At 29.0% G+C, this 13,904-nt stretch overlaps 2 protein-coding genes across 4 annotated transcripts; one reads left to right on the top strand and one right to left on the bottom strand.

Moving 5' to 3' along the window:
* Positions 1–4,764: 4,764 nt before the first annotated feature.
* On the bottom strand, positions 4,765–12,036 carry LOC117212073 (rhomboid-related protein 2). Of its 3 annotated transcripts, none has more exons than XM_033456549.1 (5): positions 11,984–12,036; positions 8,225–8,303; positions 7,908–8,096; positions 7,278–7,603; positions 4,765–7,200 (listed from the first exon to the last, which is right to left on the bottom strand). In XM_033456549.1, the coding sequence occupies exons 1-5, from the start codon at positions 12,034–12,036 to the stop codon at positions 6,690–6,692; spliced, it is 1,158 nt and encodes a 385-aa protein (XP_033312440.1). In that variant the 3' UTR covers positions 4,765–6,689. The 3 variants fall into 3 exon arrangements, with proteins under 3 accessions (XP_033312440.1, XP_033312441.1, XP_033312442.1); XM_033456550.1 differs by lacking the exon at positions 11,984–12,036 and adding an exon at positions 8,517–9,198 and having other exon boundaries at positions 6,690–7,200; XM_033456551.1 differs by lacking the exon at positions 11,984–12,036 and adding an exon at positions 8,871–9,198 and having other exon boundaries at positions 6,690–7,200.
* On the top strand, positions 9,957–13,523 carry LOC117212071 (Meckel syndrome type 1 protein). The gene is made up of 4 exons (XM_033456548.1): positions 9,957–10,384; positions 10,915–11,608; positions 12,657–13,015; positions 13,086–13,523. Exons 1-4 carry the CDS (start codon positions 10,308–10,310, stop codon positions 13,486–13,488), a joined length of 1,533 nt encoding a protein of 510 aa, XP_033312439.1. The 5' UTR covers positions 9,957–10,307; the 3' UTR covers positions 13,489–13,523.
* Positions 13,524–13,904: the final 381 nt, after the last annotated feature.

Below are 13,904 nucleotides of genomic sequence, written 5' to 3'. Positions count from 1 at the left end.
AACGAAAGAGAGAGAGAGAGAGAGAGAGAGTGTGTGTGTGTGTGTGTGTGTGTGTGTGTGTATGCAAAACAAGATCGTTTGATAAAACCGTGTCTGTAAATAAACGAACTTACTAACCTTCGCTTCGCCAGTGGTCTCATGTTAAGGATTCTTAGTATCTTTTCAACTTGCGACTTCGAAAAAAAGAGAACTTCTGCGTTCTATGCCGCGATTTTTACATATTTTTAAACGACAACGTAAAAAGGAGTCTTTAAAGATCTCGGATGTTAAGGAAACACGTGATCATCGATGCATCCATGCCGACACACTGTCCTTTCTCATGCTGTTGTGATTATAGTAATATCGCGTCATTCGAATGAATTATATTACGTTTAGTTGGTAACACAGTATCAAATTATGGTCACCATCATTATTATCTTTATCTCTACAATTACAATTACAATTATAATATCCCGTCATATTGATTAATCCTGCAATAGCATTTTGTTTTTTGGGGTTATCGAAAGCGGCAATCTTCGCGAATGTAATTCCAATGATTTGCATAAATTGATATTCTGCGATCTATAAATCAGTGTAACAGATTTTTACCCTTCTTATTTGGGCAAAACTCACATCATTTCCTTTTTTCCAATTTAATTAACTCAAGTTATTGACTTTCATTGACATTCAAAGAGTCATGTAAGATATTCGATTATTTCTTGCAAATCCAAATGTAACATCACTATACATAAAGCCAATGTATATCTTTGTCGTAGAAATTGTTTCTTATACTTCTGTCATGTCATATAGACCTTTCACTTCAGAAACTGGGATCTTTTATGTCCTATACTAACCTGGATCTTTTACTGTTAACGATGTGCCACTGCAGGATTAATATTGTTCTGTTCGATCGTAGAATCGTGAATGTCAAATAGAACGGGATATAAATCAGAAATTTCTCTCAGCGTGTGATAGTAATTTAAAATACTGTTCTGTTCAACGCATATAACGTAAAAACGATATTCAAAATGAAATGCGTTAAAAGATGTCAATCAGAGATCATCTTCTCAGTATTATTCGGGTAATCTGCCCTGAGCGCAAGAAGGTATTCATGAGAAAAATTAAAATGACAATATACAGGGTGTCCGAGTCTTTTTCAGGCAAATTTTATCAGAATGTTCTATAGATATAAATAAGAAAAAGATATTATACAAATATAAGTCGTTCGAAGCTTTATTAAAATGTAATAATAAAGATGAAAAATATAAAAAAACAATACGTAAAAGTTAGATCACCAGTATCGGCTGACTTCACACGTCGATACTTTCATGTGTGAATAACCTTAGAAGAAAATACTTATATTAAACAATTATTAATATATGTGAACGAATACAAAGATTTAATTAATTCACTGAGATTGACTTCGTAGATAATTTTAAATTGGGATAGTAACACTTAATGATTACATTGATTGTGAACTTATCCTTGTCTTATAACATAGTACATTCAAATCAGCTTCTTGAAATTTTTCAATAAAGCTTCGAACGACCTATATCTACGTAACATCCTTTTCTTATGTATACCTAACAAACTATGACCAGAAGAAATTAGAATACCCTGTATAAACATGTGTACACTATATAAATTCACGCGAGGAAAAACACCATGGAAATTCTGCAGCTTCGCATGAGATATACAGAGCATTTATTTTAGCCAATGGTAAGGCGATTCACAATCAACATAAATCGTATTATTACGGAGCTTTACATTCGTCGTAACATCAAAGAAATAAACAGCAGAAAAGAACAAAAAGATAAGAGTAAATTTTAAATTATACAAAATCGGAGTCCTGAAGAATACCGTGTTTAAATGCTTCCAATAAATTAAACAAATAAAAAACAAGATAACATATAGAGAATGGAATATTAGGACGAAACAAATACATAAACGGAAAAGTATACCTAGTGTGAACGACAGCAATTTCTAAACCGTGATCCGATTGTACTTTTCGAAGAGTGCCCTTGGCGTTTCTCTGCTTTCTTTCTGCTGCATTAACGTAGATTGTCGTAGGTCGTAGGTGATCGAACGCTTTTACTTTTCTCGCTCGCCGCCTTATCGAACTTCATCATCAATAGCTCCATGTCTTCGGCCGTAATACGAAACTTATGAAATATACATATTGAGTATGTATAATCACCAAATTAATACACACAGAATTATATGTGTCTCTCAGAAACTACGTTGGTCAACTTCATACATGAAAAGATAAAAAAAAGTGGTAGAAAAATGTATATACCTTGCTTATTTTATGATTATTTATGTTATATTCTTGCAGTGCACGAATAAAAAAATAAACTGACGAATGTAAGTCACTTTTTTTAATCAAGCTAGATGCTAATCACGTGCTCAGAGAATGCAATTCTAGAATTTGATGAAAAGTGGTGTTGATCAATTTGGCTCCTGAGAGCCAAATATATATGTGTACCGGAAAAATTTTTGTGAACTCTCTTTGATCTATGCGTCGATCTTTGTACATACGTACAAACACGACTCGACATTGTGCAATTGTGTGTAAAAATATTTTCAAGATTAACACTTGCTCAGATCGAACTCTCGAGCGATACTCTCAGATATTAATAGCGGAATCGAATGTCCTATATTAGAGTTGAAGTTAGAAAGTGGAGTACGACAATGGCAATCCTCTTTTTTAGATACTTCGCAACATCGCAAGACAAAGTCAAGTGAAAATAAATATACATACATGAGAAAACACACAGACACGATAAAAGAGAACAAAAAAGATGAAAACTAATATTATCGTTGACATGGCAGGTAAATCACATCTAGACTATTCTATAGACTAGAAACGACGTAAGATATCGATAAGACATCGTGTGTATGTACCTATAATCGTTTGCAACCTGAAGGGACATCTATCGATTGATGATTCCTTTCACATAAGGAAATCTGTACATAGGTAAAAGAGAGAAAGTAGATGGAATGAGGTAAAGAACACGCCGAGGTACTCAGCTCCATCCTAAGCAAAAAATATTGTACCATAATAATAATAATGATGATGATGATGACGATGATAATGCTTATGATGCGGTTGCGCGGAATGCGAGAAGCTAATAAGAAGATAAAAGAGTAAATGAAACGAGATTTAAACAAAAAGGAAGAGGAAGAAAAAGCAAAAAAAAAAGAAAAAAGGAGAAAAGAGAAGTGAAATAATAACATTAAAATAAACAAAAGAAGAAAGGCTAAGAAGCGATATTACCTACGAACCCGCTATTAATGCGATTAATTCAAATAAATTAACTACAATTAATAGCGAGCGAGAGCATACCACGCCTACAGTAAACTACAGGTGTAGCATACACGATAATATTATTATCAAGACAGTTCAATGTAAATTGTTATTTTTGTTGAAATAAAAATCACCTCCGTTATAATAACGATCACCCCTTTTGACTCTTGTCTCTGTGAACACTTTATTATAGTTTTTATTGTGGCCAATTATGGATATACAGAGCGTACATGAGTCTTTTTTTTTTAAGACGCGCACAGCGCCGTATGAAATTTAAAGTTCCTGATAGATTAATATAAAACTGAAATTTAAGGATTAAATTCACAAATTACATATATCGAAATATTTAATTAGAAAGAATAGCCTGGGTTATGTAAAATTTATTTTTACTCTACGATTCATTGTTCCTTCGTTTTATTTCCATGTTAGGTAAGGAGGATGAAAAAGGGTACATATTTATTTTTGGTGGGTCAGTCATTGGTGACTCATGTGACAGGAAACGTGTTAACGATTAGTAAATTTCAAAGGAAGCTTCAAACTGATTTCGATATCTAATAAGTATTTTTCTTTTGAAATAGATAAAAATATATATGATAATTTAATTATACAGTTAATCATTTATGTACATAAGTAGAATCTAACGATATGTCGTTCTTTTTTTTTATTGATAAATATAATATTTGACTGAAAAAATATATGCATATATAGGAAATGATCGTACCTGTCCAAAATAATGGTACTTATTATTAAGATAGAAACTGTTTATCGAACGAATGAGGAAACTTAACGATTATCTGTATTTTAATGTCGAAATAGTATCTAAAGCGATGGTTGATTTAGAATTTACTCTATTCTATTTTATACAGAATGCGTGCAAAATATGCAAGTAATATGAACAAAATGTTTCTTTGTCCCCGCATCGATTTTAATTATTTTAGGTTAAATATTTAGTGTCGCTCATAATTAATTTTATAATAAGAAATTTATATTCTAATTTTATAATGAATCTAACTATTATTCGACGATTTAACAATTTTAATTTACAATAACGAATGACAAAGTAATAAAACATAAATTAATTAAAAATTTAATTAAAGCAATTCGACACATATCTATTAAATTGCAACATTAATATAATTTGTATAAATACTAAGAATAGACTCTACTTGACAATCTTTTCTACTGTCCCATTTCATTATTATTGCTAAAATTAGTTGGTATTCTTTTTTTTTTTAATAATGATTCCCTTCTCCAGATAAATAGTTTTGCTATATAATATTTACAGTGCATACAATATCTACATTATCATTAAGTTACTATATCATTTTGTAATGCTAAAAAATAAAAATAAAAAACATATATTTCCCATTAAAAAATACAGTCCTCCCATTTCTGTTTATTTTTAAAATTATTTGACTAATTATGAGCGATACTATACGCAAATAATTATTGATTTTATATAGTAGCACAAACACGCATTTTTTAATTTAACATTTCATATTTATTATAAAACTTACATACACAAGATAATACATAAGAAGCACTTACATGCGAAGAATCATCTAAATACGATTAACGAATAAAGTTGAGGTTCTTTGATAAATTTTTCTTTATTCAGTCAATCAAAATTTTCTTTATTCGCTCAAGTTCGTTTTAAAATAATTTTTGTTCAGTTTCTCTCGATTTTCTGTCGGATTACCCTGTCTATTAAGATCATTACAACTATCATGTAACATACATTTTTGAAACAACAACTTCACTTCAATTATCGTATTAATTACGTCTTTTACAATGAAGCTCTTAAACTAATAGTTTAGTTTCATGTTTTGCATTTTCATTATATGTATTTCGTTACTCTCGAGAGCAGTCTAATTTTAAATCGGTTATCTTAATATGAAAGTACAAAAATGAAGGACTTATATTATCTTTGACTTTCATTGGATTGTAAGCTGTGTTCCCTTCTTGTGCGTATTTCATATATTTGAATCTTAAAGATATGATTAGTATTTATGTGATAAAAACAAAAGAAGAATGAAAAAAATAAATAAAGATTTTATTTGGTGAGAATAAAAAAATTAATATACTTGCATTTTCCTTGCATATACTGATATTAATAATTAACTTAATTAGTAACAGAACATAATAGATATACTTGTGCATGACAAACCTGAATAATTATTAAAATTGCTTTAAATTGAAATATACTTTCAAATGATTGTACCTCATGATTCACGGGTATCTTCTAAAATATACTTTTATGATTTTGATATATTGCCAAAATTTAAGATAATTACTGTTGAATTAAAAATTTTGTAATATTTTAAGTGTGACTTTATGAAAGTTGTGTAATATTTCATTATGAACAGAGTAGTTAAAATTAAATCTCAATATGTTTATTTTCCTGATAAAATTAAAATAGTGCGTTTTTAAATAAATGATAATGTTAAAACAGTGCTATTTTTTATATACACCTCAGACTTAGATTTCATTTTATACTTACAAGGCACTAGTAATTTTTTATTTTCTATTGTCGTTCTATTTTTGTCAAGTTTTTATCTATATTGAAACAAATAATTTTACTATTTTAGCAGCCAAAACATAGATTTTGCAAATAAAAATTTCAAGTTTATGAAGGTCTTTATACATCTTACACATATATGTGGACAAATTTGTTCTGTAACATTAGTTTAGTAGTTTGCAAATCAGGTACATGACATAGTGAATTATAAATACATGATATAATGAAGCACAGAAACTTATTACATAAAAATTACCGTAGAAGAGAAACGTTCCATAATAGTATATATGTATATAAATATATATACCAGTAATACTTTAATATTTTACATATATTATAATAATAAAATTTATTTTTTCCAAATTAAATACTAATCAAATATTATTCTAATATGTGCTCAAATATTGAAAACAACGCACTATAAAATTATCATATTGCAATTATCGCTTTAGGATATAGCACTTGTAACATTTATATCTTATCATTATATTTTATAGCATTTAATATTTTATCTTTGAACGATTATCATTTAACGTATTTAATTTATTATTATAAAAATAATTGCTTTTATTATACTTTTAGAGACAATGAAATAGCAAAAAAGTTATATTACATTTTTTTACCATTAACGCGGAATATTATCGAGTATAAAATTATTTGTCATTACGATATGTAATAGCTATTTCTCCTGTGCAAAATATAGAGACCTTCTATATCACAGTATGCAATATATTAATGTTCAGTTTAGATATATACAAGTGCACTGAAATTTGCACCTTATTTATCTAACTGGTATTGTAGAAAAAGTTTCACTTGTGTCTACTTACATAGTGGCAAGATTACAAACTTCGACTGCGTTAGAAAACGCAACAGCATTAAGAGTAACTAATCATAATAAGACGTATATAAAATATTCCATAAAATGGCGGCTGTCATAAGTACAGTGTAAGTAATAATACTGGCCCACCACACGACTTTTTCCCAAGTTTTTACTTCGAGATTACGAAGTACATTTATACCTACGAGCAAACCCGCAATGGCACCAGCAAAGTGAGCAACATATCCAACTTGGTCATTGGTTTCTAACACGTAACGGTTATATATTGCTTGACTAATGTCAACAACTGTTACAATAAGGAATACTAACAATTGTAAAATAGCAAATTCCATTTGCGACCAATTCATTAATATAGTTGCCACATGAGCTGTAATTAATGCATATACACCACCTGATGCTCCTGCTAAATATACTGTAGGATCCGATACAGAGGTACCAAGAGATCCTGCTACGACACCTGCTATATATATAGTTAATACTCTCCACCATTTGTGTACCATCTCCAGTGGAATACCCAGCATTATTTGCACAAGTAGGTTTACTACTAAATGAAATACTCTGTATAAAGAAAAGTACATATATTTTAATTATTTAATCATATAAATAGTTATCTGTAGAATAAGAAAAATACATACCCCACATGTACAAACATATATGTTAAATACCTCCATGCTTGGTATCTTTTGTGTGGATTATAAATAAATAATGTAGCTGCTGGTCCTTCGACTGAAGGTGATTTATATACAATTACATCATATAAAAATAAAGTAATTTCTAGTATAGATATAATTATCATTGCTAGTGCTGGAGGTTTACAACTATATTCTTCTTCATACTGCCCATCAGGTATGTCACTAGACCTTGCTAGACCTTCAAAAGGAGATGGTCTTTGTGGAACCATAGATTGTACATATCGTTGCACAAGATGACCAAAAACACCTTGCATATCTTTTCTATGAATCTAAAGAAGGATATAGAATTTGTTTATTAGTTTCACACTGAATAATAAAAAATATTATGGTGAAGTAATCTAAGAGAGATAAAATAGATCCTATAATTGTATAAATTCAATTGACCTGGTAATCAACAGATGATTATTGATCTATTAAAAAATAGTCCTTTATCAATATCTTTATTTTTTCAATAATGATAAAAGTAATAATATATAGAATAAAGTACATAAATAAGCATTATTCTATGGTAAGAACACAATTGCAGATAAAGTAAAATTATAATAAAAGTGATAGTAATAGAGATAAAAATACCATAGCTATAAATTCTGGATAATCTAGATATCCAGAATCATCTAGATCTGCTTTATGCATTATTATATGGACAACCCTGGTTGGAATATCATTAGAGTAACTAGAACTGCGTATCATAGCTCGCAATTCTTGATACGAGATTTTCCCATCTCCATCAAGATCATATTTTTCAAATATAGATTTCCAATGCTGAAAACATTGAAATTATTGCAATATATAAAAAGCTATACCGTTTATCAAATTTATAATATATAATGTTTATACAGGTTATGGGACACTTATAATGAAAAGTATGCATAGAAAAGATAAACTCTTACAGAATTATTGTACTGCAATGGTATTGTTATACCAGACTCTCCTTCTTGATTACTTGACATTCTTATTAATTTGAAACCTCTGCAACACAAAATAAAACCTAATGTAAATAAATATACGATACAATAAATATTATATGACTTAATCTGATTATTCTTATCCTAAAAAAAACAAATTAATCCTTTCAAAAAGGTGAAGTAGTATAATTTATTGAAATTACTATAAAAAATATACTTTACATTTTATACTTGATAAAGGAAAGAATATATATGTACATTTAAATTCTTTTCATACCTGTATCCGATTAATTTGTCAAATTTGTACACTTGTTAAATTGCATATCAAACGTACGAATGACACAAGTTATGTCTACTTCTACGGCACACGATCTACTACATTCTCTAGCTATTACGGGGAAATTTATTTTACACATTATTTATACGAATGATACACGATTATTTTATCTTATCAGATCGATGCATTATCCGGAATATAGACAGAGAAGATTTATGTATTGTGTAGTAGACGATTGAGATACATGTACGGTTCTACATGTATTCTATGTATCCGCGTGATGCATATTGTACATAGACATTGATTTATTCAAGCATCTTTGATTTTTTCGAGAAATACCATTAATCTTAATACCTCTGCAATCGACAAGAATTTTAATCGTCAGTCAGATAGCTTAGTTTATCTTCGAACCAAATTTCCCATTACTATGATCGGTTAGTATTATATGTACACAGTACGAAGACTCGTATCTCATCAGGTATAACAGGACACGTTTTGAAAAGACTATACGGTTGAAAGTCGCCAGCGTCGCAACTCGCAACAGGTGAACTTAAAGCGGCCCAAGCATCGCACGAATAGAAAGTACCGTAAGATGTTCTACTGTGTGGCAGAATGTTGTAATTATTTCTTTATTGACATAACAGAACAGTTCTACCTGTTTGTATAGTTAGATAAAATAAAATTCTTATTAATAATAAAGTTAAAAATCTAATTCCTAATGTAGCAATTTCTAATTTCTTTCTTTTTCCTTATAATAATTTGGATAATTGATTAAAATAAATGTTAATGATGATTGAAATTACAAAAAATTCCTTATTGATAATAACATTAAAAGTGGAGATAGTAATTAAAATCTAATATTATTGTAAGATAATAAAAAGTTGTAATTCACCGGTATACTAACAAGAATACATATCTTCATTGATGATTCATACAGTTTTCTTAGTGAATCATAAAATTCGTGTGTATGTAAGTACGCTAGATAGCTTGCATACGTATGTATATTGTTTAGCTTTACTTTCATCAAAAAATTAATGAAGTCTGGAGCGACATTTGGTACTTTGTTACCAGCAAGTGATTGAAATAGAATATAACATTAGAGTATTTATGAAAGAATTGTGAGAGATTTATATAAATAGAATTACATAGATCAAAATGCTCGTGAAATATTAAAAAATTTCAGATTATCCGTTCAGTATTACTCTCTTAAAATTATTATAATTATATGTTATTAATATTACTTATATCATTAAAAAAAAATTATTTATTATTACATTATTAGAATAATATAATATAAATACACTTTTATTTCATTTTTTACAAAAAATTATCTGCAATTAAAAATCTTAATACATGCTATTGAAAACTAATATTCTATATATGTATATACATGTAGGTATATACAGATAACTTTCTTGATATTTAATCACTCGCGAAAGATGTGTATGAAATATTGCTGTGTTTATTACATGTCCCGCCTTATAAAAAGCTGACTCAACAGGATGTAAGGTTTTTACAACTACATTTTATTTCTATGTCAAAAGAAATTCGCCACAATCATACGTAAGAGGGTACAGACAACATAAAACGTAAGTACTCAGCTGTGTATGTATATATTCGTGTTGTCAGACCCGTTACCAAGCAACAGAGGAATCGATATACAATATTTCGTATGCGATTGTCGGTACCTTGTTCTCGTCAGTTGGCTCTTTTTTCTCATACCCAAATGTTCTTTTATTTCAAATCGATTTCTTATCAAGTGATCGATATACTTCGGAGTAAAAACAAAAAATGGCATATAAGATACGGAAGCAAAAAATTGCCGTCAATTACAAAGTTAAAGAGCCTATAAGCAACTTTAAAATAAGGTAACATTTTGAATCTTCATCTTTCGTTATGATAAAAAAATTTTACAAATGTCAACGCTCATAAGATTATTATTTTTCACTATTATTGTCTATTTATTATTCCTTTCTATTATTATCTCTTTCTTGGTCAGTTCCAATGTATTGTTTAAAATGTATAATTAACCCTGAAATGGTATACATACTATTTTTCTTAGACTATTAAATAGCACACGAGGTCTCTTGTGCATTGAAATACAGCTCACATTGTGTCATCTATGTTATATGTCAGTAAAAAGATTATTTTATAAAGGAGGAGGAGGACTATGTAAAATAAATCACTATCTATTTCCATACAAAATTTTGCTAAGACCGTGAAAGAGTCTGGCATGCTATTGCAAGATTAATTCTGATCGCCCAAATTGAAAACAACGCGACTGTTCTGCCGCCGAAACTGGTACCAGACATGTCGATAGAATTAGATCCCGGCCATCTGGCAGAGATTGTTTCTACATTCTAAATTGTATTTATCTTCCGTGTGTTTATTGTTTCAGAGTCAAAATCGTGCAGCAAAGGCCTTTGCTTGCAGAACTGCTCGAAAACGAAGGGGATACCAGGGACTCGAATTTTCTTAAAGAGGAGGATCGTATTTTTAACTGGCAGGAAAAAGTATTTAGTCCATTCGAACTAAGTTTTTACAGTGAAGAAACGAATTGTCTGACTGAATGTCAGAAAGCATATTACAGACAAATCAAAGAGAAGAATATCGAGGGTTCTCATCTTTATACCTACACACAAAATGATTCTTATTATCTGGGTGACGAATTGTTAACGAAACCTTATAAGACAAAATTGGCAATTAAAAACCAAACTGCATTGCCGGCTTTGCAAAATCGTAAACCTTTCCCTGAAAGGTATAATAAAGCGGTTATTGATGATGCACCTGACGAAACAAGGATTCGAACGAATCATTATCTTTACATGGAGCGTTCTACAATGTATGTCATGGTTGACTTATCTGAACGAGATAAAATCTTAACATGCTCCGACGAGAATACGGAAATAGTGCTGTTCACGATTACGTATAATGAATTGCATAAAATTCTGACGGTAAATCCCGACTTCACGAACGACCATTATTACACTATCACGAATTCCAGCGGCATTCAATTTAATTATTGGCTCGAGCATGTTTCCGAGAAACAATCGTCATTGGAATTACAGCAACAACAAAATGAATCGCGAAAAGTGAGTATGTATATGTATATAAAATGCATGATCAGATTTTTCCATGGTAAACCGGTTTAAACATGTTTGCATAATTAAATGCTGCCTTCTTTAGTTTTTTGTATACCTTTAATTTAAGTTGAAGGTGAAAGTTATTATTACATTTTTAATCTAGTGTTACCAGTAAAATATTTAGGACTAAATCAATTGAATATTTGATTACATTAATTCAAATCTTTCATTGTAAATTGGTTTGAACGTTTTAAAATATTTCTATTTAATTCTGTTTGCATATTTACATACTGTCTTTTCTATTGTTTCCAAGTTAAAAATTTTATTAATAATTTTTCTAATTTTAATTATGTGACAATATTATATTATAAAATATATACATACCCAACATAGGAGATTTCAGAGATTTGTCTCATCATTCTTTGAGGATAAAACATAATTCTTGAATTCAGCGAAAATTAATCATTAACACAACAGTTATAATCTTTTATAACTAAACATATGACACACTAAACTAATTTTAGTTGTTTTATTTTACATTTGGTTAAAACATACTCGGGAAATGTGATTATCTTCATATTTAATTCTGTATTTTCGATCATTTTACTACAATACAATCAAAACTTATTAATTACTTAGAATATATGAAATACGTGAGAACGATGAAGTACATTCACCGGCGTAGTCTCAAACTCAACTGAATCTTATGGCAGTGAATGGCTCCTTGAATACGTTCACACTATCGATTCTCCTCCGTATACATTTATGAATACATACATATATCTATATGTTTATATGTACACGGTCGAGCAGTATATATTGTTATTTAAACGGCAAAGCAACTTTCGCACAGTTTCGGATTATCACGATAATGTATTATCGTAGTGTATTATTTAAGATATTATCCTGTTATATGTAAAAAACATATATTTTTTATGATAAAATTATTTGAGAAATAATTAAAGGCATTATAAAAATGTTTCAAAATATCATACTTATTTATTTTTTAATAATATATACAAAGTAACCAGATAATGTTTTGATTTTTATATTTTAGGAAATTAAAGAACATCTGATGTACAAAGAAGCAGAAGTATTTCACAGCTTTCAGTTAGCATCACCAAATGTATATAAATTTTTTATAAAATTGGACATTTTATCAGCTCATGATTTCTTTTTTAATGGACTTTGCATTTCTTACTATGTTGATTTGCCAGAACATTGGGGCACAAGTCAGGTTGATAGATTGTATGGAAGAACTCAAAGATGTAATTTAAAGAATAACTCTGCATATTTTAGTTATGCCTCTGAAATATCATTAGATTTTCAATCTGCAGCTATGCTTGATGCAAACAGTATTTTACCATCTTGGCCTCGATTATTGCTATCAGTTACATCACTTGACAACTGGTTTAGGTAAATTAAATATAAAAATTTTTATACTTTGCATAATAAAAAAATTAAATTTAACAATTAAAAACTTCAGATATCGTACAGAAGGTTATGCTGTTATTCCTTTGCCTGTATTACCTGGTTCATATAAATTCAATATCCCAACTTGGCGACCAACAGGAAGTATTATCAACACCCTTAGAAGATTTTTTACAGGTGGTACTTATGAATTGGAAGACATAACTCACTGTAGTATCCCAAAAGGACATGAAGATAAAATGTTAAATAAGTCATACTTAAATGTTACACCAAGTGGTTACATTAAGTTAAATATGGATATCATCCATCAAACTCATGGCTCAATTAAACAAGATGACCACTTAAATTATTTTCAGAGATTGAGCACAGATAAACTTATGACTAATATAGACAATATTTTTGAACAGTTCAAAGCAGCCAGAGAACGTATGTTACAAATAAAAAATTTAAACATTTAATTATGTAAATTTAAATGATTAATAAGCTATAAAAAGTGATCTGTGATGTATTGTAAATACTAGATAAAGGATAATCTGTAATGCATAATATTTGAAAATAAACATTTTTTAATACATTTGTAAAATGGTGTAGAATATCATAATTTCTTCCAATAATTATTATATATCAGTTTAAATGTAATATCAGGATATTTATTTTTAACCTACAAATATATTTTGTCATATATTGAATGATGTAGTTAAGAATTGCTTTAGATTCATAGTACACAATATTTGAATTATTTCTTCCATATGTTTTTAAATAATAATACACAAAAGGAAAGATAATAAAATAATTACAAATATATACATTCAATACAACTGGTGAATATGCAAAATTATAGATAAATATTTATTTTATAAAAACGTAAAAGTTT

This window comes from Bombus bifarius, unplaced genomic scaffold (genome assembly GCF_011952205.1).
Source record: "Bombus bifarius isolate JDL3187 unplaced genomic scaffold, Bbif_JDL3187 scf7180000008274, whole genome shotgun sequence".
Taxonomy (NCBI): domain Eukaryota; kingdom Metazoa; phylum Arthropoda; class Insecta; order Hymenoptera; family Apidae; genus Bombus; species Bombus bifarius.
Note: the sequence above shows the minus strand (reverse complement) of the source record. Positions and strands in the feature narration are given on the sequence as shown.

Bases quoted from the DNA above. Each gene is read 5' to 3' on its own strand.
- LOC117212071 (XM_033456548.1), top strand. From the start codon at position 10,308: ATGGCATATAAGATACGGAAGCAAAAAATTGCCGTCAATTACAAAGTT. The intron at 11,609-12,656 runs GTGAGTATGTAT...TTTATATTTTAG, and splicing joins AACAAAATGAATCGCGAAAA to GAAATTAAAGAACATCTGAT. The intron at 13,016-13,085 runs GTAAATTAAATA...TAAAAACTTCAG, and splicing joins TCACTTGACAACTGGTTTAG to ATATCGTACAGAAGGTTATG.
- LOC117212073 (XM_033456549.1), bottom strand. From the start codon at position 12,036: ATGTTTTATCCTCAAAGAATGATGAGACAAATCTCTGAAATCTCCTAT. The intron at 8,304-11,983 runs GTATGTATATAT...TTTGTGTTGCAG, and splicing joins TCTGAAATCTCCTATGTTGG to AGGTTTCAAATTAATAAGAA. The intron at 7,604-7,907 runs GTATTTTTATCT...ATCCTTCTTTAG, and splicing joins ATCCAGAATTTATAGCTATG to ATTCATAGAAAAGATATGCA.